Raw genomic sequence first — 26821 nt, 5'->3', positions numbered from 1 at the left:
TCCCGAGAAAGCAGTATATCATTCTGTAAAATCACGGGGATCTGGGTGTAATGAATTTTCTCCTCCTCCTCCGAAGAGGAGAGGCGAAACGGATCTGAGGACCAATATGCGTCGTGGTAAGTGTCCATGGTTCTTTTTAATACGTTAAGGTACACATGACCAACTGACTACAAAAAACAAGAAATGTGAAAACTCAAAACAGTCCTATCTGGTGCAAACACTGAGACAGGAACAATCACCCACAAACACACAGTGAAACCCAGGCTACCTAAGTATGATTCTCAATCAGAGACAACTAATGACACCTGCCTCTGATTGAGAACCATACTAGGCCGAAAACAAAGAAATCCCCAAAACCTAGAAAAACAAACATAGACTGCCCACCCAACTCACGCCCTGACCATACTAACTAAATACAAAACACAGGAAATAACAGTCAGAACGTGACACTGGGCCTGTTCCCGAGAAAGCAGTATATCATTCACGTCGGGCTCATCAGACAGATTCTGCCAGTCTGTGGTGAGTCATCACAGTCCTGATGTCCAGAAGTTATTTTCGGTCATAAGAGACGTTAGAGCGGCAACATTATGTACAAACTAAGTTACAAACAACGCAAATAAACGAACAAAAAACACAATCGGTTGGAGACACGTAAAACATCTGCCTTCTTCTCCGGAGCCATCTTGTATATCTGTGTGGATGTCTGCATCCTTCTCAGGTGCCATCTTGTATATCTGTGGATGTCTGCCTTCTTCTCTGGCGCCATCTTGTATATCTGTGTGGATGTCTGCCTTCTTCTCCGGCGCCATCTTGTATATCTGTGGATGTCTGCCTTCTTCTCCGGCACCATCTTGTATATCTGTGTGTGTCTACCTTCTTCTCCGGCGCTATCTTGTATATCTGTGGATGTCTGCCTTCTTCTCCGGCGCCATCTTGTATATCTGTGGGTGTCTGCCTTCTTCTCCGGCGCCATCTTGTATATCTGTGGATGTCTGCCTTCTTCTCCGGCGCCATCTTGTATATCTGTGTGGATGTCTGCCTTCTTCTCCGGCGCCATCTTGTATATCTGTGGATGTCTGCCTTCTTCTCCGGCACCATCTTGTATATCTGTGTGTGTCCGTAGGGCAGCAGTATTAGCTGTCCAGAATAGTGGATGGTCAGGTAACAGAGGATGTCATCTGTCCTGCTCCCTACAATCTCTGTCACTTCCTGAGCCTACATCTGAGAGACAGTGCCACAGTAGTTGTCACGGCAGCAGTCAAATTATACCCCAATCACTAGGAGAACGATGACATGACGTCTGTGTTGTGAATGACATGTAATCTATGAATTTCAAATCTTACATGCACTGTAAATACAGTGGTGCAGCCTACCTTGAGAAAAGTGATATTCCAGCCATCGTAGGTCAGTCCATAGACGGAGGACACCAGTCCAGGTTTTTGTTCCAGCTCTGAGGAGGACACCAGTCCAGGTCAGTCCATAGACTGAGGACACCAGAGGTTCCATAGACTGAGGAGGACACCAGTCAGGTTTTGTTCCAGACTGAGGACACCAGTTTTTGTTCCAGCTTGTCAGTCTATAGACTGAGGACACCAGTCCAGTTTTTGTTCCAGCCCTCGTAGGTCAGTCCATAGACTGAGGAGGACACCAGTCCAGGTTTTTGTTCCAGCTCTCGTAGGTCAGTCCATAGACTGAGGAGGACACCAGTCCAGGTTTTTGTTCCAGCCTCGTAGGTCAGTCTATAGACTGAGGAGGACACCAGTCCAGGTTTTTGTTCCAGTCGGTCAGTCTATAGACTGAGGAGGACACCAGTCCAGGTTTTTTTGTCAGTCCAGCCCTCAGCCCTCGTAGGTCAGTCTATAGACTGAGGAGGACACCAGTCCAGGTTTTTGTTCCAGTTTATAGACTGAGGACACCAGTCCAGGGTCAGTCTATAGACTGAGGAGGACACCAGTCCAGGTTTTGTTCCAGCCCTCATAGGTCCTAGACTGAGGGGGACACCAGTCCAGGTCAGGTCAGTCTATAGACTGAGGAGGACACCAGCCAGGTTTTTGTTCCAGCCCTCATAGGTCAGTCTATAGACTGAGGAGGACACCAGTCCAGGTTTTTGTTCCAGCCCTCGTAGGTCAGTCTATAGACTGAGGACACCAGTCCAGGTTTTGTTCCAGCCCCAGTCAGTTTATTTTTGTTCCAGCCTCTCAGTCATAGTAGGTCAGTCCAAGGTCAGTATAGACTGAGGACACCAGTCCAGGTTTTTGTTCCAGCCCTCGTAGGTCAGTCTATAGACTGAGGAGGACACCAGTCCAGGTTTTTGTTCCAGCCCTCGTAGGTCAGTCTATAGACTGAGGAGGACACCAGTCCAGGTTTTTGTTCCAGCCCTCGTAGGTCAGTCCATAGACTGAGGAGGACACCAGTCCAGGCCCTCGTAGGTCAGTTTTTTAGGTTTTGTCCATAGACTGAGGAGGACACCAGTCCAGGTTTTTGTTCCAGCCCTCGTAGGTCAGTCCATAGACTGAGGAGGACACCAGTCCAGGTTTTTGTTCCAGCCCTCGTAGGTCAGTCCATAGACTGAGGAGGACACCAGTCCAGGTTTTTGTTCCAGCCCTCGTAGGTCAGTCCATAGACTGAGGAGGACACCAGGTTTTTGTTCCAGATTAGTCTATTGAAGGTTTTGTTCCAAGGTCAGTCTATAGACTGAGGAGGACACCAGTCCAGGTTTTTGTTCCAGCCCTCGTAGGTCAGTCTATAGACTGAGGACACCAGTAGAGGTTTTTGTTCCAGCCCTCGTAGGTCAGTCCATAGACTGAGGAGGACACCAGTCCAGGTTAGTTGAATAATCCATGGCTGCGTTTTGTATTAGCTAACCAGTAATGGAAACATAGTTATCACATATCTAGTGTACAAACTTTAAAAGGAGGAGGTCAAAAGGGGGGTGAGTGTAACGGATGTGAAACGGCTAGCTTAGTTAGCGGTGCGCGCTAAATCGCGTTTCAATCGGTGACGTCAATCGCTCTGAGATCTTGGTTCCGCGGCTTTTGTGGAGCGATGGGCAACGATGCTTGACTGTTGTTGATGTTCGAGCCCGGGTATGGGCGAGGGGACGTTTTAATGTTATACTGTTACATCTACATAGATGCTCTCAGAGCACAGATACATAAGAGTAAACACATGGGAGAGAGGACTCAACAGAGCTAATAGCATTGTCCATCAGTGCCTGAATAAATGTTCCATTCATGGGTTCCAGATACACCGTCACGCTAGGTTAGTCACGCTTCTTGAATGGACTCACGTGCTCAGCGCTCCGCCCCGCCCCCCAATAGACCATGAAAAACAAGACGCGTGAAGTTTTCAGAGTTGTGTCTGAGATCCGGCACGCAATGTTGGGAACGTTACATCTTAAAATGATTTATTTCATGGTAAAAACCTGAGGAAAATTGTAAAGATAATACTTCGGATAATCAGATGTGCTGGATGACAGTTCTTGGGTCTGATGGGGGCGTTGTATAGTTGTTGTTGGCGGAGTTACTGCAAACTTGATGAGAACCTAGATGAGAAGAACGCTATTTTACGGTAAGAATATTAGTGTTTTATGGTACTCTTCACATTTGGGTCTGTGCATGTTGTTGTTTTTTAAATGGTAGTCTTTATTAAAACAGCATGATAATCCATTCTAGTCTATTTCATTCAGATCTACAGATTATTCTGAATGGGAATATATATATATATATATATATATATATATATATATATATATATATATATATATAGCATAGTCTATTTTTTTTAAATCTTGGCACACTGCCCGAAGATATAGACAAGCAGCGTCTGTGAAGCCTCTGTAATCTGGTATGTAGGCTATGTTTAGGAGAATCTCTCAGTCAGCATGTGTTCAGGCTATTTCTTTCCTGAATCACAGCATTGGCATGGCAAGGCAGAGTCAAATTAGTGATATTGGAACTATAAGGGCACCCAGAACCTTAACATGAACTTGAATGCACCTCTCTGGTTCTCCAGATATGAGACTTCCAAAATGCAGAGCATCAGGCCTCAGACCTCCTCCAGGACTCAGACCTCCAGAGCCTGCATGTCCAGCCACAGTGACCCAAGCCCGGGTCAGGAGGGCCTGTCTTGGAGGACAGAGGAGCAGGAGTGGATCCCCTGGAGCAGCCCCAGGACCTCAGTGGGAGATGCAGAGTCGGACGGAGAGCTCCAAGCCTTTATCACGATGAGGAACGAGGCAGACACGTACACAGAGGTGAGAGAGACACGACCTGCACCTGAGCTGGGGAAAAGATACTACCCGATACAGAGCTTGGTTAGGGCACAACCTGTCCACTCAGGTACACTGAAGGTGTACTAGATTAATTTAAACCTGTTACTGGACAACAAGCAGTAGTGTAAAGTACTGAAGTAAAAATACTTTAAAGTACTACTTAAGTAGTTTTCTGGGGGTATCTGTACTTTACTATTTATATTTTGGACAGCTTTTTACTTTAACTTCACCTCATTCCTAAAGAAAATAATGTACTTTTTACTCCGTACATTTTCCATGACACCCAAAACTACGCAACTCGTGACAATGCACAGAGAACATCCCTGATCATCCCTACTGCCTCTGATCTGGAGGACTCACTAAACAGAGAACATCCCTGGTCATCCCTACTGCCTCTGATCTGGAGGACTCACTAAACAGAGAACATCCCTGGTCATCCCTACTGCCTCTGATCTGACTCACTAAACAGAGAACAGGACTGCCTCTGATCTGGAGGACTCACTAAACAGAGAACATCCCTGGTCATGCCCTGATCTGGAGGACTCACTAAACAGAGAACACCCCTGGTCATCCCTACTGCCTCTGATCTGGAGGACTCACTAAACAGAGAACATCCCTGGTCACATGCCTCTGATCTGGAGGACTCACTAAACAGAGAACATCCCTGGTCATCCCTACTGCCTCTGATCTGGAGGACTCACTAAACAGAGAACATCCCTGGTCATCCCTACTGGCTCTGATCTGGAGGACTCACTAAACAGAGAACATCCCTGGTCATCCCTACTGCCTCTGATCTGGAGGACTCACTAAACAGAGAACATCCCTGGTCATCTGAGGACTCACTAAACAGAGAACATCCCTGGTCATCCCTACTGCCTCTGACCTGGAGGACTCACTAAACAGAGAACATCCCTGGTCATCCCTACTGCCTCTGATCTGGAGGACTCACTAAACAGAGAACATCCCTGGTCATCCCAGTCCATATCCTTCCGCCCCCTCTCTGTCCTCTGATAGTCAGTCCATATCCTTCTGCCCCCTCTCTGACCTCTGATAGTCAGTCCATATCCTTCTGCCCCCTCTCTGACCTCTGATAGTCAGTCCATATCCTTCTGCCCCCTCTCTGTCCTCTGATAGTCAGTCCATATCCTTCTGCCCCTCTCTGACCTCTGATAGTCAGTCCATATCCTTCTGCCCCCTCTCTGACCTCTGATAGTCAGTCCATATCCTTCTGCCCCCTCTCTGTCCTCTGATAGTCAGTCCATATCCTTCCGCCCCTTCTCTGTCCTCTGATAGTCAGTCCATATCCTTCTGCCCCCTCTCTGACCTCTGATAGTCAGTCCATATCCTTCTGCCCCTCTCTCCTCTGCCCCCTCTCTGTCCTCTGATAGTCAGTCCATATCCTTCTCTGTCCTCTGATAGTCAGTCCTCCTCCTCCCCTCTCTCCTCTGATATCAGTCCATCCTTCCGCCCCCTCTCTGACCTCTGATAGTCAGTCCATATCCTTTCTGCCCCCTCTGTCCTCTGATAGTCAGTCCATATCCTTCCGCCCCCTCTCTGACCTCTGATAGTCAGTCCATATCCTTCCGCCCCTCTCTGTCCTCTGATAGTCAGTCCATATCCTTCCGCCCCTCTCTGTCCTCTGATAGTCAGTCCATATTCCCCCTCTGACCTCTGATAGTCAGTTCATATCCCCCTCTCTGACCTCATAGTCCATATCCTTCCGCCCCCTCTCTGTCCTCTGATAGTCAGTCCATATCCTTCCGCCCCTCTCTGTCCTGATAGTCAGTCCATATCCTTCCGCCCCCTCTCTGACCTCTGATAGTAAAGCACCTAGGTCCTAGGTTACGCAAATGAGCTGTGCACGTGTTATAGGCATGCTGCTGGGACACAGAGTCACATCCTTCCCCCTTGCTTATCGTATATTACTGCGCTTCAAAAACTTAATATAGCTGAAGACATCACAGGGCTGAACTGTTGGTCACTGCTGACGTCACTGGGGATTAGAGTCCTACGGAGTCCAGGCTGGGGATTAGAGTCCTACGGAGTCCAGGCTGGGGATTAGAGTCCTACAGAGTCCAGGCTGGGGATTAGAGTCCTACAGAGTCCAGGCTGGGGATTAGAATCCTACAGAGTCCAGGCTGGGGATTAGAGTCCTACGGAGTCCAGGCTGGGGATTAGAATCCTACGGAGTCCAGGCTGGGGATTAGAATCCTACGGAGTCCAGGCTGGGGATTAGAGTCCTACAGACGGAGTCCAGGCTGGGGATTAGAGTCCACGGAGTCCAGGCTGGGGATTAGAGGCTGGGTCCTACGGAGTCCAGGCGAGTCCACGAGTCCAGGCTGGGGATTCCAGGCTGGGGATTAGATCACGGAGTCAGGCGGAGTCCAGGCTGGGGATTAGAGTCCTACGGAGTCCAGGCTGGGGATTAGAGTCCTACTGAGTCCAGGCTGGGGATTAGAGTCCTACGGAGTCCAGGCTGGGGATTAGAGTCCTGACGGAGTCCAGGCTGGGGATTAGAGTCCTACCGAGTCCAGGCTGGGGATTAGAATCCTACGGAGTCCAGGCTGGGGATTAGAGTCCTACCGAGTCCAGGCTGGGGATTAAGAATAATAAACCCTCTGAGTTAGAGATATGCGCATGAGCGCACACTCAGTTGGGTCTTCTCTGTACATTTCTCACTCTCAGGGCAGCATCATGTTTATACTGACTCACCTCAATTAAATCATTCAATCAGAGATGTCGAACACAGAGTTCTTTCATATAGGGTATTTATGACACTCATGGAGGCTACATGTAGGGCACAATATTGGAGTTTACCAAGGCCTAGAAGGGGTCCATCTTACCACGGCCTAGAAGGGGTCCATCTTACCACGGCCTAGAAGGGGTCCATCTTACCAAGGCCTAGAAGGCGTCCATCTTCCAAGGCCTAGAAGGCGTCCATCTTACCAAGGCCTAGAAAGGGGACCATCTTACCACGGTCTAGAAGGGGACCCATCTTCCAAGGCCTAGAAGGGGACCCATCTTCCAAGGCCTAGAAGGGGACCCATCTTACCAAGGCCTAGAAGGGGACCCATCTTCCAAGGCCTAGAAGGGGACCATCTTCCAAGGCCTAGAAGGGGACCATCTTCCAAGGCCTAGAAGGCGTCCATCTTCCAAGGCCTAGAAGGGGACCATCTTACCAAGGCCTAGAAGGGGTCCATCTTACCCAGGCCTAGAAGGGCCTAGAAGGGGACCATCTTACCCAGGCCTAGAAGGGCCTAGAAGGGGACCATCTTACCCAGGCCTAGAAGGGCCTAGAAGGGGACCATCTTACCAAGGCATAGAAGGGGTCCATCTTACCCAGGCCTAGAAGGGCCTAGAAGGGGACCATCTTACCCAGGCCTAGAAGGGCCTAGAAGGGGACCATCTTACCCAGGCCTAGAAGGGCCTAGAAGGGGACCATCTTACCAAGGCATAGAAGGGCCTAGAAGGGGACCATCTTACCAAGGCATAGAAGGGGTCCATCTTAAAGATTTAGTGTCCCTGCCTTTGACGAAGTGGGCACTGCATACAGTGCTCACATTAAAAAAAGCCCTCATGCCATTGGTTGAGAGAAGTGTCATTAGTCTGGTTGAGAGAAGTGTCATTAGTCTGGTTGAGAGAAGTGTCATTAGTCTGGTTGAGAGAAGTGTCATTAGTCTGGTTGAGAGAAGTGTCATTAGTCTGGTTGAGAGAAGTGTCATTAGTCTGGTTGAGAGAAGTGTCATTAGTCTGGTTGAGAGAAGTGTCATTAGTCTGGTTGAGAGAGTCTGGTTGAGAGAAGTGTCATTAGTCTGGTTGAGAGAAGTGTCATTAGTCTGGTTGAGAGAAGTGTCATTAGTCTGGTTGAGAGAAGTGTCATTAGTCTGGTTGAGAGAAGTGTCATTAGTCTGGTTGAGAGAAGTGTCATTAGTCTGGTTGAGAGAAGTGTCATTAGTCTGGTTGAGAGAAGTGTCATTAGTCTGGTTGAGAGAAGTGTCATTAGTCTGGTTGAGAGAAGTGTCATTAGTCTGGTTGAGAGAAGTGTCATTAGTCTGGTTGAGAGAAGTGTCATTAGTCTGGTTGAGAGAAGTGTCATTAGTCTGGTTGAGAGAAGTGTCATTAGTCTGGTTGAGAGAAGTGTCATTAGTCTGGTTGAAAGAAGTGTCATTAGTCTGGTTGAGAGAAGTGTCATTAGTCTGGTTGAGAGAAGTGTCATTAGTTTTGGGGGGTAAAATTATGAGGTTTTATTTTTTTCACTCTTTTTTTTCACCCCTTTTTCTCCCCAATTTAGTTGGTTCATTCATACATAGCTTATTTCTTTTTTATTTCTTTAATTTTTACCCCTTTTTCTCCCCAATTTCATGGTATCCAATTGTTTTAATAGCTACTATCTTGTCTCATCGCTACAACTCCCATACGGGCTCAGGAGAGACAAAGGTCGAGAGACATGCGTCCTCCGATACAGAAACCAATCAAGCCACACTGCTTCTTAACACAGCGCGCATCCAACCCGGAAACCAGCCCCACCAATGTGTCGGAGGAAACACCGTGCACCTGGCAACCTTGGTTAGTGCGGCCAGCCACAGGGGTGGTGCGCGATGAGACAAGGATATCCCTACCGACCAATCCCTCCCTAACCCGGACGACACTAGGCCAATTGTGCGTCGCCCCATGGACCTCCCGGTCGCAGCCGGTTACGACAGAGCCTGGGCTCGAACCCAGGGACTCTGATGGCACAGCTGGTGCTGCAGTAGAGCACCCTTAACCACTGCGCCACCCGGGAGGCCCATTATTATTATGAGGTTTAATGTGTTGTTGGGGACTTGGTCAGTTTAGCTCAGAACATGCCGCCCTCGTCAGTCTGCCTAATGAGCGGGCCGGCCCTGAGTCTGAGGCTTGTTGTGGGTCTATGAGATGTATACTGATTAAGGGTATTTGTATTGGTTGTTTTGTCTGTGTTTGACGTCTTTATGCATCTGTTTGTCTATTTTTTTGTAAATTATTATTCCCGTCTGTTGTATTTAACTCTCTTTTCTTGTGTGATATATTGATATATTTGTGTATTTTTCTTACTGTGTAAAAGCCACACAAATAAGGCCTATGAACAATCTCCCGTGACATGTGATCTCTAGAAACTATCAGTGCACGGATTCCTGAAGTGATAATGGCCATATTAAATAGCGTTGTCAGGTCAGCATTGTTTCTGCGGTGGGACACAACAGGCACTATGTTGAGAATAACAGCACAGGAACGTGACTCATTGTGTTAGTGATGCCTTGGGACTGAGATACAGTGCCTTGCAAAAGTATTCGGCCCCCTTGAACTTTGCGACCTTTTGCCACATTTCAGGATTCAAACATAAAGATATAAAACTGTATTTTTTTGTGAAGAATCAACAACAAGTGGGACACAATCATGAAGTAGAACGACATTTATTGGAGATTTCAAACTTTAAAAAAAAAATCAAAAACGGACAAATTGGGCGTGCAAAAATGTGGCAAAAGGTCGCAAAGTTCAAGGGGGCCGAATACTTTCGCAAGGCACTGTATATCAGCCAGCAGTTGAACTATTAACAACAACTTTACCTCTGCCCCAGATAGCACACCGACACCTCGTCGACGTCGGCCCGATGCATACATCATACTTGTAGCACAGAGAGCATTTACACATTGGCAAGACGTCGCATTCGCCCTTCAGCCGTTGTTTGGGACGGTGCCAAATGTCACCCATGTCAAAGCTGCTCGACAGACGACATTCACAAAAATACCTTTTTATTTCAGGTCGGATCCAACAGCAAATACTGTTTCACTACACGATTGGAATTACCCTTTACCAAATGAGTGTAAACATCGAATTTAAATGGAAAATATAAGATCATTATAAGCTAAATTATACTGGCAATAATAAAATGTTTTATGTTTATGGACCTAAAAATGTATTTAAATAATAATAAATTGGTGGTAAACATTTATTTAAGCCTATAAGCCTACATATCTCTGATAAAAATGACCATGACATCGAACATGTTTGAGAGAAGGCAGATATTCAAGCATTGTGACACACAATTTGAGAAGTCTACACAATCTACGGCCGATTCTGCGATGTTGAGCGACCGCGTGACGTCGATGCTGAGAGACCGCGTGACGTCGATGCTGACTGACCGCGTGACGTCGATGCTGACTGACCGCGTGACGTCGATGCTGAGAGACCGCGTGACGTCGATGCTGAGAGACCGCGTGACGTCGATGCTGACTGACCGCGTGACGTCGATGCTGACTGACCGCGTGACGTCGATGCTGAGAGACCGCGTGACGTCGATGCTGAGAGACCGCGTGACGTCGATGCTGACTGACCGCGTGACGTCGATGCTGAGAGACCGCGTGACGACGATGCTGACTGACCGCGTGACGTCGATGCTGAGAGACCGCGTGACGACGATGCTGACTGACCGCGTGACGTCGATGCTGAGAGACCGCGTGACGACGATGCTGACTGACCGCGTGACGTCGATGCTGAGAGACCGCGTGACGTCGATGCTGAGAGACCGCGTGACGTCGATGCTGAGAGACCGCGTGACGTCGATGCTGACTGACCGCGTGACGTCGATGCTGAGAGACCGCGTGACGTGCATTTTGTCCTCCTCCCTCTCGACGTCGGCGTGTGCTATCTGGGCTGTTTCTGTGTTTTAATGTGTGTGTGTGTGTGTGTGTTTGTTTGTTTATCAGGAGTGGGAGAAGCTCAACTATGACATCCATAGTCTGAGGTACACCAAACGAGAGATCAGCAGCCGATGGAAGAAGATTCTAACACAGCTAGGTCAGATAATGTTTGTAGAGATAATCTCCTCTCTTCAGATTCTTAACACAGCTAGCTCAGTTAATGTTTGTAGAGATAATCTCCTCTCTTCAGATTCTTAACACAGCTAGGTCAGATAATGTTTGTAGAGATAATCTCCTCTCTTCAGATTCTTAACACAGCTAGGTCAGATAATGTTTGTAGAGATAATCTCCTCTCTTCAGATTCTTAACACAGCTAGCTCAGTTAATGTTTGTAGAGATAATCTCCTCTCTTCAGATTCTTAACACAGCTAGGTCAGATAATGTTTGTAGAGATAATCTCCTCTCTTCAGATTCTTAACACAGCTAGGTCAGATAATGTTTGTAGAGATAATCTCCTCTCTTCAGATTCTAACACAGCTAGGTCAGATAATGTTTGTAGAGATAATCTCCTCTCTTCAGATTCTTAACACAGCTAGGTCAGATAATGTTTGTAGAGATAATCTCCTCTCTTCAGATTCTTAACACAGCTAGGTCGGATCAAGTTTGTAGAGATAATCTCCTCGCTTCATATCTCAACCTTTTATTCCTTAACCTTTTCCTTTCTGCTGCTCTCTATGTATATGGTTTTCAGAAAGTATTCACACATCTTGATTTTTCCCCACATTTTGTTGGGTTAAAATTAATTAAGGATTGGACTCTTTTTTTAAATTTTCGCCTAAAAAGTCATACCCAAATCTAACTGCCTGTAGCTCAGGCCCTGAAGCAAGGATATGTATATTTCTGATACCATTTGAAAGGAAACACTTTGAAGTTTGTGGAAATGTGAAATTAATGTAGGAGAATATAACACAATAGATCTGGTAAAAGATAATACAAAGAAAAAACAACCGATATTTTTTTTTCGTACCATCATCTTTGAAATGGAAGAGAAAGGCCATAATGTATTATTCCAGCCCAGGCACAATTTAGATTTTGGCCCCTAGATGGCAGCAGTGTATGTGCAAAGTTTTAGACTGATCCAATGAACCATTGCATTTCTGTTCAACATTTTGTATCAAGACTGCCCAAATGTGCCTAATTTTTTTATTAATAACTTTTCCAGTTCATAAATGTGCACTCTCCTCAAACAATAGCATGATATTCCCTCACTGTAATAGCTACTGTAAAATGTACAGCGCAGTTAGATAAACAAGAATTTAAGCTTTCTGCCAACATCAGATATGTCCATGTCCTGGGAAATGTTGTTGTTACTTACAACCTCATGCTAATCGCATTAGCCTACGTTAGCTCAACCTCATGCTAATCGCATTAGCCTACCTTAGCTCAACCGTACCGCGGGCGACCCACAAATCCTGAATTTAAAATGGATAAAATTGAGATTGTTGGTCACTGGCCTACACACAATACCCCATAATGTCAAAGGGGAATTATGTTTTTAGAATTTCTTTACAAATTATTTAAAAATTAAAAAACTGAAATGTCTTGAGTCAATAAGTATTCAACCCCTTCAAAAAAATATAAATAAAATGGTAAACCTAAATATGTTTAATAGTGAAAATGTACACGTCACATAATAAGTTGCATGGACTCACTCTGTGTGCAATAACAGTATTTAACATGGTTTTTGAATGACTACCTCCTCTCTGTACCCCCACACATACAATTATCTGTAAGGTCCCTCAGTTGAGCAGTGAATTTCAAAACACAGATTCAACCACAAAGACCAGGGAGGTTTTCCAATGACTTGCAAATAAGGGCACAAATTGGTAGATGGATACATTTTTAAAAAAGCAGACATTGACTATCCCTTTTAGCATGGTGAAGTTATTAATTACACTTTGGATGGTGTATCAATACACCCAGTCCCTACAGAGATACAGGCGTCCCTCCTAACTCCGTTGCCGGAGAGGAAGGAAACCGATCAGATTTCACCATGAGGCCAATAGGGACTTTAAAACAGTTACAGAGTTTCATGGCTGTGATAGGAGAAAACTGAGGATGGATCAACAACATTGTAGTTACTCCACAATACTAACCTAATTGACAGAGTGAAAAGAAGGAAGCCTGTACAGAATAAAAATATTCCAAAACATGCCTCCTGTTTGCAACAAGGCACTAAAGTAAAACTGCAAAAAATGTGGCAAAGCAATTCACTTTTTGTCCTGAATACAAAGTGTTATGTTTGGGGCAAATCCAATACAACACATTACTGAGTACCACTCCATATTTTCTCAAGCATTGTGGTGGCTGCATCATGTTATGGGTATGCTTGTAATCATTAAGGACTGGGGAGTTTTTCAGGATAAAAAATAAAAATAAACAGAATGGAGCTAAGCACAGGCAAAATCCTAGAGGAAAACCTGGTTCAGTCTGCTTTCCACCAGACACTGAGAGATGAATTCACCTTTCAGCAGGACAATAACCTGGATCAGTCTGCTTTCCACCAGACACTGGGAGATGAATTCACCTTTCAGCAGGACAATAACCTGGTTCAGTCTGCTTTCCACCAGACACTGGGAGATGAATTCACCTTTCAGCAGGACAATAACCTGGTTCAGTCTGCTTTCCACCAGACACTGGGAGATGAATTCACCTTTCAGCAGGACAATAACCTGGTTCAGTCTGCTTTCCACCAGACACTGGGAGATGAATTCACCTTTCAGCAGGACAATAACCTGGTTCAGTCTGCTTTCCACCAGACACTGGGAGATGAATTCACCTTTCAGCAGGACAATAACCTGGTTCAGTCTGCTTTCCACCAGACACTGGGAGATGAATGAACCTTTCAGCAGGTCAATAACCTGGTTCAGTCTGCTTTCCACCAGACACTGGGAGATGAATTTACCTTTCAACAGGACAATAACCTGGTTCAGTCTGCTTTCCACCAGACACTGGGAGATGAATTCACCTTTCAGCAGGACAATAACCTGGTTCAGTCTGCTTTCCACCAGACACTGGGAGATGAATTCACCTTTCAGCAGGACAATAACCTGGTTCAGTCTGCTTTCCACCAGACACTGGGAGATGAATTCACCTTTCAGCAGGACAATAACCTGGTTCAGTCTGCTTTCCACCAGACACTGGGAGATGAATTCACCTTTCAGCAGGACAATAACCTGGTTCAGTCTGCTTTCCACCAGACACTGGGAGATGAATTCACCTTTCAGCAGGACAATAACCTGGTTCAGTCTGCTTTCCACCAGACACTGGGAGATGAATTCACCTTTCAACAGGACAATAACCTGGTTCAGTCTGCTTTCCACCAGACACTGGGAGATGAATTCACCTTTCAACAGGACAATAACCTGGTTCAGTCTGCTTTCCACCAGACACTGGGAGATGAATTCACCTTTCAACAGGACAATAACCTGGTTCAGTCTGCTTTCCACCAGACACTGGGAGATGAATTCACCTTTCAGCAGGACAATAACCTGGTTCAGTCTGCTTTCCACCAGACACTGGGAGATGAATGAACCTTTCAGCAGGTCAATAACCTGGTTCAGTCTGCTTTCCACCAGACACTGGGAGATGAATTCACCTTTCAGCAGGACAATAACCTGGTTCAGTCTGCTTTCCACCAGACACTGGGAGATGAATTCACCTTTCAGCAGGACAATAACCTGGTTCACTCTGCTTTCCACCAGACACTGAGAGATTAATTCACCTTTCAGCAGGACAACAACATAAAACACAAGGCCAAATCTACACTGCCGTTGTTTACCAAGAAGACAGTGAATGTTCCTGAATGGCTGAGTTACAGTTTTGACTTAAATCTACGTGAAAATCTATGGCAAGACCTGAAAATGGTTGTCTAGCAATGATCAACAAACAATTTGACAGAACTTGAAGAATTTATAAATAAATATATAATATAATATAATAAATGGGCAAATGTTGCACAATCCTGGTGTGTAAAGCTCTTAGAGACAGACAAACGCTGCCAAAGGTGATTCAACAAAGTATTGACTCAAGAGGTTTAATACTTATCTAATCCAACATATACATTTATCAGTGCTTACTTTTTCATACATATATATATACAGTGGGGCAAAAAAGTATTATATTCCATGTTGCCCAGCAACAGCCCCAAAACATCACTGCTCTAGAGGAGATCTGCATGGAGGAATGGGCCAAAATACCAGCAACAGTGTGTGAAAACCTTGTGAAGACTTACAGAAAACGTTTGACCTCTGTCATTGCCAACAAAAGGTATATAACAAAGTATTGAGATAAACTTTTTGTTATTGACCAAATACTTATTTTCCACCATAATTTGCAAATAAATTCATTAAAAATCCTACAATGTAATTTTCTGGATTTTTTTTTCTAATTTTGTTTGTCATAGTTGAAGTGTACCTATGATGAAAATTACAGGCCTCTCTCATCTTTTTAAGTGGGAGAACTTGCACAATTGGTGGCTGACTAAATATTTTTTTTGCCCCACTGTATATATATATATATTTATATATATAGTTTTTCAAATGTTATAATTTTCTTCCGCTTTGACATTACAGAGTATTTTGTGTAGATTGTTGACCTAATAAATTACAATTTAAATTACAATTTAAACCCACGTGAATCCGACACAACAAAGATGTGTGAAAAAAGAGTAAAAGAAGTGAAAGCATCGTTCTTGTCGTGTTCCTTCATTTCAGCCGTCTCAACAAAACACCACAACAGAGCACTGTGCAAAATCAGTCTCCATTTGACATAGATGTGTATTAACATTCTGAGGAGCCCAATGCTTGTGTTGTGCACTGGGTCAATGCCTTTTTCCAACCCCCTGAACACAATGTTTCAGTTGCAGTATTATTGAGCTGAACATTCTAATTGTTGATTCTATGTGGCGTCTCCGGACTGGTTGTTTGTACTTGTGTCCCCTATAGGCTACCAGCGTGAGGTTGACTCTCTCCTGACGGTGAACAGACAGCTGTTACAGACAACACTGAGTGAATCGGATAACCTCAACAGAGCCAGACAACTTTTACAGACCACTCTGGACCACTCTAGTTTGTTCCCACGAGGAGTGGCTAGCACAGACAGATACCTCTTTGTTATGGTACTACTGCTACGCACGCACGCACGCACGCACGCACGCACGCACGCACGCACGCACGCACGCACGCACACACGCACACACACACACACACACACACACACACACACACACACACACACACACACACACACACACACACACACACACACACACACACACACACACACACACACACACACACCTATTTACCAGGAGGGGGAGTAATCTAATGGACAATAATGAAGGGGAGAAATATTCAAGCTACTAATGTCTACTTGTTGTTTTCTCTCTTCTTTCCTGTCTTCTCCTCCCTCCTCCTTTCCTCTCTTCTCCACCTCTCCTCCCTCCTCTCCTCTGTTCTCCCCCTCTCCTCTCTTCTCCTCTCCTCCATCCTCTCTTCTCCTCCTTTTTTCTCTTCTCCACCTCTCCTCTCTTCTCATTCTCTCTTCTCCGCCTCTCCTCTCTTCTCCTCATTTCCTCTCTTTTCCTCCATCCTCTCTTCTCCTCCTCTCCGCTCTTCTCTACCTCTCCTCCCTCCTCTTCTCCTTTCTTCTCCTCCCTTCTCTCCTCTCCTTACTTCTCCTGCCTTCTCTCCTCTCTTCTCCTCTCTGCTCCTCCCTTCTCTCCTCTCCTTACTTCTCCTGCCTTCTCTCCTCTTATCCTCCCTTCTCTCCTCTCCTTACTTCTCATCTCTTCTCCTCTCTGCTCCTCCCTTCTCTCCTCTCCTTACTTCTCCTGCCTTCTCTCCTCTCTTCTCCCACTTCTCCTTCCTCTTCTCCTCTCTGCTCCTCCCTACTCTCCTTACCTCTCCTGCCTTCTCTCCTCTCTGCTCCTCCCTTCTCTCCTCTCCTTACATCTCCTGCCTTCTCTCTTCTCTTCTCCTCTACCAGGATCGCTTGGTGTCTCTGGATAGTGCAGAGGATTTCATCAGACTGGCGAAGGAGAAATACCCAAAGAGAGAGAGTTGTGAATGAGAGACAGAATGGAGAGACAGAATGGAGAGAGGATGTGTTGTGCTCCTCCTGCCGGCACTAGAAGGAATGTGAAGATCACGGACGTCTCTTTATGTAGACACTTTAACTGATTCTAACTGACCTCCTCACATTTTATATTAGAACGTCTAATGTGCCTACAAAAGTCATTTTCTATACAAGTTGTTGTATGTGTTTCATAGTTTCAGTATTGTTATGGCAACAACAACAAACCTTGAAAAATTGTCTGTAATATTTAACCGTTGTATCAGTCTGAAAGGATAATTCTGATACAGCTTTTTAACAAGAACTAAACATTTAATTGATTAACTAAATTGATTCTCTCGATGTCTATCAATGTCACCTGAACAGACAGTTTGTGTCACAGCTGCTGGTATTTCAATCAAATGTATTTATAAAGCCCTTTTTACATCAGCCGATGTCACAAAGTTCTGTATAGAAACCCAGCCTAAAACCCCCAAAACAACAAGCAATGCAGATGGAGTAGCATATCATGTACCTGCATTATCTGACCAGTAGATGGCGCCATTTGTCCTCATCCACGAGTAGACAACTCAGGCAGTAGGCCAGCAAGACCTCAGGATCACAAAACCTTCACGCCCGGGTCACAAAACCTTCACGCCCGGGTTACAAAACCTTCACGCCCGGGTCACAAAACCTTCACGCCCGGGTCACAAAACCTTCACGTCAGGGTTACAAAACCTTCACGTCAGGGTTACAAAACCTTCACGCCCGGGTCACAAAACGTTCACGCCCGGGTCACAAAACCTTCACGCCCGGGTCACAAAACCTTCACGCCCGGGTCACAAAACTTTCACGCCCGGGTCACAAAACCTTCACGTCAGGGTCACAAAACCTTCACGCCCGGGTCACAAAACCTTCACGTCAGGGTCACAAAACTGATGACAGATGGCTGGCTGGATGACAGATGGCTGGCTGGATGGCTGGCTGGATGACAGATGGCTGGATGGATGACAGATGGCTGGATGGATGACAGATGGCTGGATGCATGACAGATGGCTGGATGCATGACAGATGGCTGGATGGATGACAGATGGCTGGATGCATGACAGATGGCTGGCTGGATGACAGATGGCTGGCTGGATGACAGATGGCTGGATGGATGACAGATGGCTGGATGGATGACAGATGGCTGGCAGATGGCTGGATGGATGACAGATGGGTGGATGGATGACAGGTGGCTGGATGGATGACAGATGGCTGGATGGATGACAGATGGCTGGATGGATGACAGATGGCTGGATATCTGGCAGTTACAGTATATTTATTACACTGGATGTACAGTGTACTTGATTACTGATAAATAAATATATACATTTATAATTAGTAGATTTTGACATCTGTTTTTGTACTTATTTCTAGTTTATAGTGTTTTGTGGTGAGGTTTTCATATAAGCCCTTGGGCTTCCAACCACACCTGCACATACCATGATCTCTGACCTCTCACCATTACCAAACACCTGCACACCGTTTTCAAAAATGTGTTTTTAATCTATATTGTTGTCTATCATTTGTTTAATTTGGTTCAAATAAATAATATATATATATATTTAAATAACCCCAAGATATATAAATAAATAATATATATATATATTTAAATACCCCCAAGATATATAAATAAATAATATATATATATATTTAAATACCCCCAAGATATATAAATAAATAATATATATATATATTTATATACCCCCAAGATATATAAATAAATAATATATATATATATTTAAATACCCCCAAGATATATAAATAAATAATATATATGTATATTTAAATACCCCCAAGATATATAAATAAATAATATATATATATATATTTAAATACCCCCAAGATATATAAATAAATAATATATATATATATTTAAATACCCCCAAGATATATAAATAAATAATATATATATATATTTATATACCCCCAAGATATATAAATAAATAATATATATATATATTTATATACCCCAAGATATATAAATAAATAATATATATATATATTTAAATACCCCCAAGATATATAAATAAATAATATATATGTATATTTAAATACCCCAAGATATATAAATAAATAATATATATATATATATATTTAAATACCCCCAAGATATATAAATAAATAATATATATATATATTTAAATACCCCCAAGATATATAAATAAATAATATATATATATATTTAAATAACCCCAAGATATATAAATAAATAATATATATATATATTTAAATAACCCCAAGATATATAAATAAATAATATATATATATATTTATATACCCCCAAGATATATAAATAAATAATATATATATATATTTATATACCCCCAAGATATATAAATAAATAATATATATATATATTTATATACCCCAAGATATATAAATAATATATATAGATATATTTAAATACCCCCAAGATATATAAATAAATAATATATATATATATTTAAATACCCCAAGATATATAAATAAATAATATATATATATATTTAAATAACCCCAAGATATATAAATAAATAATATATATATATATTTAAATAACCCCAAGATATATAAATAAATAATATATATATATATTTAAATAACCCCAAGATATATAAATAAATAATATATATATATATTTATATACCCCCAAGATATATAAATAAATAATATATATATATATTTATATACCCCCAAGATATATAAATAAATAATATATATATATATATTTATATACCCCCAAGATATGCTAAGCTCTCACCATTACAATAACAGGGGAGGTTAGCATTGCTTGGGGATATGATCTCTGACCTCTCACCATTACAATAACAGGGGAGGTTAGCATTGCTTGGGGATATGATCTCTGACCTCTCACCATTACAATAACAGGGGAGGTTAGCATTGTTTGGGGATATGATCTCTGACCTCTCACCATTACCAATAACAGGGGAGGTTAGCATTGCTTGGGGAATATGATCTCTAACCTCTCACCATTACAATAACAGGGGAGGTTAGCATTGTTTGGGGGTATGATCTCTGACCTCTCACCATTACCAATAACAGGGGAGGTTAGCATTGCTTGGGGATATGATCTCTAACCTCTCACCATTACCAATAACAGGGGAGGTTAGCATTGCTTGGGGGTATGATCTCTGACCTCTCACCATTACCAATAACAGGGGAGGTTAGCATTGTTTGGGGGTATGATCTCTGACCTCTCACCATTACCAATAACAGGGGAGGTTAGCATTGTTTGGGGGATATGATCTCTGACCTCTCACCATTACCAATAACAGGGGAGGTTAGCATTGTTTGGGGGTATGATCTCTAACCTCTCACCATTACCAAAAACAGGGGAGGTTAGCATTGTTTGGGGGATATGATATCTGACCTCTCACCATTACCAATAACAGGGGAGGTTAGCATTGTTTGGGGCTATGATCTCTAACCTCTCACCATTACCAATAACAGGGGAGGTTAGCATTGTTTGGGGGATATGATATCTGACCTCTCACCATTACCAATAACAGGGGAGGTTAGCATTGTTTGGGGGTATGATCTATAACCTCTCACCATTACCAAAAACAGGGGAGGTTAGCATTGTTTGGGGGTATGATCTCTAACCTCTCACCATTACCAATAACAGGGGAGGTTAGCATTGTTTGGGGGTATGATCTCTGACCTCTCACCATTACCAATAACAGGGGAGGTTAGCATTGTTTGGGGGTATGATCTCTAACCTCTCACCATTACCATAGACTGGCTGTCTATGAGTATCAACCAGAACATGTTCTGGTTGCATTGCTTGGGATTGACATGGAGAACAATACATTCAAATTAAAGCTGACAGTCTGCACTTTAACCTCATAGTAAATGTAAAGGTTGACCATTGTCTGGGCGTTGACTGGCTCTGTCTGGGCGTTGACTGGCTCTGTCTGGGCGTTGACTGGCTCTGTCTGGGCATTGACTGGCTCTGCCTGGGCGTTGACTGGCTCTGTCTGGGCGTTGACTGGCTCTGTCTGGGCGTTGACTGGCTCTGTCTGGGCATTGACTGGCTCTGTCTGGGCGTTGACTGGCTCTGCCTGGGCGTTGACTGGCTCTGTCTGGGCGTTGACTGGACCTGCCTGGGCGTTGACTGGCTCTGCCTGGGCGTTGACTGGCTCTGCCTGGGCGTTGACTGGCTCTGCCTGGGCGTTGACTGGCTCTGCCTGGGCGTTGACTGACCCTGCCTGGGCGTTGACTGACCCTGCCTGGGAGTTGACTGGACCTGCCTGGGCGTTGACTGACCCTGCCTGGGCGTTGACTGGCCCTGCCTGGGCGTTGACTGGACCTGCCTGGGCGTTGACTGGCTCTGCCTGGGCGTTGACTGGCTCTGCCTGGCGTTGACTGGCTCTGCCTGGGCGTTGACTGGCTCTGCCTGGGCGTTGACTGGACCTGCCTGGGCGTTGACTGGCTCTGTCTGGGCGTTGACTGGACCTGCCTGGGCGTTGACTGGCTCTGCCTGGGCGTTGACTGGACCTGCCTGGGCGTTGACTGGCTCTGCCTGGGCGTTGACTGGCTCTGCCTGGGCGTTGACTGGCTCTGCCTGGGCGTTGACTGGCCCTGCCTGGGCGTTGACTGGTCCTGCCTGGGCGTTGACTGACCCTGCCTGGACGTTGACTGACCCTGCCTGGGCGTTGACTGACCCTGCCTGGACGTTGACTGACCCTGCCTGGACGTTGACTGGCTCTGTCTGGGCGTTGACTGGCTCTGCCTGGGCGTTGACTGGACCTGCCTGGGCGTTGACTGGACCTGCCTGGGCGTTGACTGGACCTGCCTGGGCGTTAGCTGGGTGATGTCATTTAGATGGCCTCTGCACCTGCCCTGAACATACCACAGGTCATAGATAGGCTGATGGTAAGGATGGTTCTGGTGTAGAGCAGGTACAGACAGTCCCTGGTCGTGACCAGGGTGATTGTAGGGTTAGTCGCAATAACAAGGGAAGCCTCTGTTCAAACACTCTCCCTGACCCTTTGACCTCAACCGGATGTCAACTTTGACATCACTAATGGAACTAATATAATTGCTAAACTAGTCCTATGTTCTGTCCTATCTATGTAAGCTACATCTATGATGGAAACAGATCATTATCATGAAGATAATGGATCAAGTGGAGATTTCCACAGTGAAAATATTTGGTTTTACATTTAGTTAGTGCGTTCATAACCTGTTACCGAGAGACAACAGGCTGGGGATGAGATTAGCCCATTCATTATGGACACGGTACGAAGCTTTCCTTGTTGAGCATGGATCTGATTTATCCGTATAGCCTAGAGTTGATACAGAAAGCAGATTGGGACATAGAGACGATGCTATTAAAACTCAATTGGTCTCCCTGCCCCTGTCTGGGTCCTCTCGCCTCATCCTCACCTCACCCTTCTTACCCTAACCTTTCTCATCCTCACTTCATCCTTGTCATCCTCACCTCACCCTTAGTACCCTAACCTTTCTCATCCTCGCCTCACCTGGTTGATACTCAGAGACAGTCAGTCTATCACCTGGCTGATACACAGAGACAGTCAGTCTATGACCTGGTTGATACTCAGAGACAGCCAGTCTATCACCTGGCTGATACACAGAGACAGCCAGTCTATCACCTGGCTGATACACAGAGACAGTCAGTCTATGTTCTGGTTGATACACAGAGACAGCCAGTCTATGACCTGGTTGATACTCAGAGACAGTCAGTCTATGACCTGGTTGATACTCAGAGACAGTCAGTCTATCACCTGGCTGATACACAGAGACAGTCAGTCTATGTTCTGGTTGATACACAGAGACAGTCAGTCTATGACCTGGCTGATACACAGAGACAGACAGGGAGGTGGGGGGACCTCCTTGTCCCCGGGTTAGGGTGTGGCAGCGCCATCAGGATGTAGTAGAGATGGGGACGGGGTATGGGTGTAAGGAGCGTGTCAGCTGAGTGAAGTAGGGCATGGCTTCAGCCATACTGTTCACCAGAGAGTGGTTGACGTGAGGTTCGTCCAGGAGGCTCCTATAATAGGGAACAACGACGGAAGATACAGCTATACACCAACTCCATGGTGAATAGTGGAGAGGCTGGTGAGAACATGGGAGATGTGTGTGTCCAGCTAGAAGGATCACTCTGAGTCTCAGGGCCTTTTTAAAAAATATATAGAGATTTTTTGTCGTTGCATTTTTATATGGTTATACAGATAACACAGAACAGGATCCCCGACCAAAATCAAACCCACCCCAACACCCCCTTGCTCTAACAGAGCCCCACCCCAACACCCCCTTGCTCTAACAGAGCCCCACCCCAACACCCCCTTGCTCTAACAGAGCCCCACCCCAACACCCCCTTGCTCTAACAGAGCCCCACCCCAACACCCCTTGCTCTAACAGAGCCCCACCCCAACACCCCCTTGCTCTAACAGAGCCCCACCCCAACACCCCCTTGCTCTAACAGAGCCCCACCCCAAAACCAGAGTTAAGGCAGGCATGATATAAACTCAGCAAAAAAAAAGAAACGTCCTCTCACTGTCAACTGCGTTTATTTTCAGCAAACTTAACACGTGTAAATATTTGTATGAACATAACAAGATTCAACAACTGAGACATAAGCTGAACAAGTTCCACAGACATGTGAATAACAGAAATTGAATAATGTGTCCCTGAAGAAAGGGAGGGTCAAAATCAAAAGTAACAGTCCGTATCTGGTGTGGCCACCAGCTGCATTAAGTACTGCAGGGTCCAAACGTTAGCTGAGTGCCATGACCGGGCGTTGGACATGCTGTGGAAGCAATTCTGTGGGTTGTCTGGGGAGCAGCCTGCAACGGTGGTAACCCCACCTCCCCTCAGTAACTCGTTAGCAGGGCCGCCCCAACGGCCACTCCACATTCCCCGGAGCCCCATTTACTTCCCCTGAAACGTTTTAATGGTGATCCGAGCACCTGTCGGGCGTTTTTAGCTCAGTGTGCCCTCATTTTCGAGCTTCAGCCCTCCTCCTTCCCCTCGGTTCGCTCTGAGATAGCATACCTCATCACGCTGATGTCTGGGAGGGCTCTCACCTGGGATAACGCCGTATGGGAACAACAGCCGGCCATGTGCCTGAGTCTGGAGGGGTTCGTGGGAAAGGTGAGGATAGTTTTGGTTGCCCCGTTCTCCGGGTGAGAAGCTAATCCAGCTCCGGCAGGACACCCGCAGAGTGGCGGTGGATTTCCACATGTTAGCAGCGGAGAGTGAGTGAAGCCAGGAAGCTAGCTAGCAAGCTGTTCAACATGTTCCTGCACAGCGTCTCAGAGGAGGTTAAAGATGAGCTTGCTGCTCGGGAGTTACCCACGGATCTTGACTCCCTCATCACTTTGACCATCTGCATCGATGGGCGATTGCGGGAACGACGGATGGAGAGGAAATTCTATTTCGCTCGCACGTCCAGAGATTCCACCTTGCCTCTGAGTCATCCCGGATGTCCCCGACGGTCCCATTGCTGAGAGCAACCTCTAGAGTCACTGAAGACGTCTGCAATGTTCTGGCGCTTTCTTTGTTCTGTGGAATTCCCCCCTCTTGTTGAATTACTGTGAGACGCCTAAGACAGCGCTACAGGGAGACAGGATGGACAGCTGATTGTCCTCGCAGTGGCAGACCACGTGTAACAACACCTGCACAGGGTCGGTACATCTGAACATCACACCTGCGGGACAGGTACAGGATGGCAACAACAACTGCCCGAGTCACACCAGGGATGCACTCTCCCTCCATCAGTGCTCAGACTGTCCACAATAGGATGACAGAGGCTGGACTGAGGGCTTGTAGGCCTGTTGTAAGGCAGGTCATCACCAGACATGGGCAAAAACCCGCCGTCGCTGGCAAAAAGTACTCTTCACTGACGAGTCACGGTTTTGTCTCACCAGGGGTGATGGTCGGATTCGCGTTGATCGTAGAAGGAATGAGCGTTACACCAAGGCCTGTGGTCTGGAGTGGGATCGATTTGGAGGTGGAGGGTCTGTCATGGTCTGGGGCGGTGTGTCACAGCATCATCGGACTGAGCTTGTTGTCCTTGCAGGCAGTCTTAACGCTGTGCGTTACAGGGAAGACATCCTCCTCCCTCATGTGGTACCCTTCCTGCAGGCTCATCCTGACATGACCCTCCAGCATGACAAAGCCACCAGCCATACTGCTCGTTCTGTGTGTGATTTCCTGCAAGACAGGAATGTCAGTGTTCTGCCATGGCCAGCGAAGAGCCTGGATCTCAATCCCATTGAACACGTCTGGGACCTGGTGGATCGGAGGGTGAGGGCTAGGGCCATTCCCCCCAGAAATGTCCGGGAACTTGCAGGTGCCTTGGTGGAAGAGTGGGGTAACATCTCACAGCAAGAACTGGCAAATCTGGGGCTGTCCATGAGGAGGAGATGCACTAGAGGGGTAGGGGTGTGACTAGATATGTGTCAGGGTATGGACTACAAGGTGTCAGGATATGGACTACAAGGTTTCAGGATATGGACTACAAGGTGTCAGGGTATGGACTACAAGGTGTCAGAATATGGACTACAAGGTGTCAGGGTATGGACTACAAGGTGTCAGGATACGGACTACAAGGTGTCAGGGTATGGACTACAAGGTGTCAGGGTATGGACTACAAGGTATCAGGGTGTGGACTACAAGGTGTCAGGGTGTGGACTACAAGGTGTCAGGGTATGGACTACAAGGTGTCAGGGTGTGGACTACAAGGTGTCAGGGTATGGACTACAAGGTGTCAGGGTATTGACTACAAGGTGTCAGGATATGGACTACAAGGTGTCAGGGTATGGACTACAAGGTGTCAGGATATGGACTACAAGGTGTCAGGATATGGACTACAAGGTGTCAGGATGTGGACTACAAGGTGTCAGGATATGGACTACAAGGTGTCAGGGTATGGACTACAAGGTGTCAGGGTGTGGACTACAAGGTGTCAGGGTATGGACTACAAGGTGTCAGGGTATTGACTACAAGGTGTCAGGATATGGACTACAAGGTGTCAGGTTATGGACTACAAGGTGTCAGGATATGGACTACAAGGTGTCAGGGTATGGACTACAAGGTGTCAGGGTGTGGACTACAAGGTGTCAGGATATGGACTACAAGGTGTCAGGATATGGACTACAAGGTGTCAGGGTGTGGACTACAAGGTGTCAGGATATGGACTACAAGGTGTCAGGATATGGACTACAAGGTGTCAGGTTATGGACTACAAGGTGTCAGGATATGGACTACAAGGTGTCAGGATATGGACTACAAGGTGTCAGGATATGGACTACAAGGTGTCAGGATATGGACTACAAGGTGTCAGGATATGGACTACAAGGTGTCAGGATATGGACTACAAGGTGTCAGGATATGGACTACAAGGTGTCAGGTTATGGACTACAAGGTGTCAGGATATGGACTACAAGGTGTCAGGTTATGGACTACAAGGTGTCAGGATATGGACTACAAGGTGTCAGGTTATGGACTACAAGGTGTCAGGGTATGGACTACAAAGGTGTCAGGATATGGACTACAAGGTGTCAGGATATGGACTACAAGGTGTCAGGGTATTGACTACAAGGTGTCAGGATATGGACTACAAGGTGTCAGGATATGGACTACAAGGTGTCAGGATATGGACTACAAGGTGTCAGGTTATGGACTACAAGGTGTCAGGATATGGACTACAAGGTGTCAGGATATGGACTACAAGGTGTCAGGTTATGGACTACAAGGTGTCAGG

The 26821-nt window shown here is 45.6% G+C and overlaps 1 protein-coding gene across 1 annotated transcript; it reads left to right on the top strand.

Moving 5' to 3' along the window:
• Positions 1 to 2936: 2936 nt before the first annotated feature.
• LOC115122516 (melanoregulin-like) lies at positions 2937 to 18423 on the top strand. The gene is made up of 5 exons (XM_029651727.2): positions 2937 to 3570; positions 4015 to 4255; positions 10999 to 11089; positions 15939 to 16111; positions 16981 to 18423. The coding sequence occupies exons 1-5, from the start codon at positions 3491 to 3493 to the stop codon at positions 17062 to 17064; spliced, it is 669 nt and encodes a 222-aa protein (XP_029507587.2). The 5' UTR covers positions 2937 to 3490; the 3' UTR covers positions 17065 to 18423.
• Positions 18424 to 26821: the final 8398 nt, after the last annotated feature.

The sequence above is a fragment of the Oncorhynchus nerka genome, linkage group LG3 (assembly GCF_034236695.1).
Source record: "Oncorhynchus nerka isolate Pitt River linkage group LG3, Oner_Uvic_2.0, whole genome shotgun sequence".
NCBI classification, from domain to species: domain Eukaryota; kingdom Metazoa; phylum Chordata; class Actinopteri; order Salmoniformes; family Salmonidae; genus Oncorhynchus; species Oncorhynchus nerka.
The sequence above is the reverse complement of the archived record's forward strand: the minus strand, read 5'-3'. Positions and strand labels throughout refer to the sequence as shown.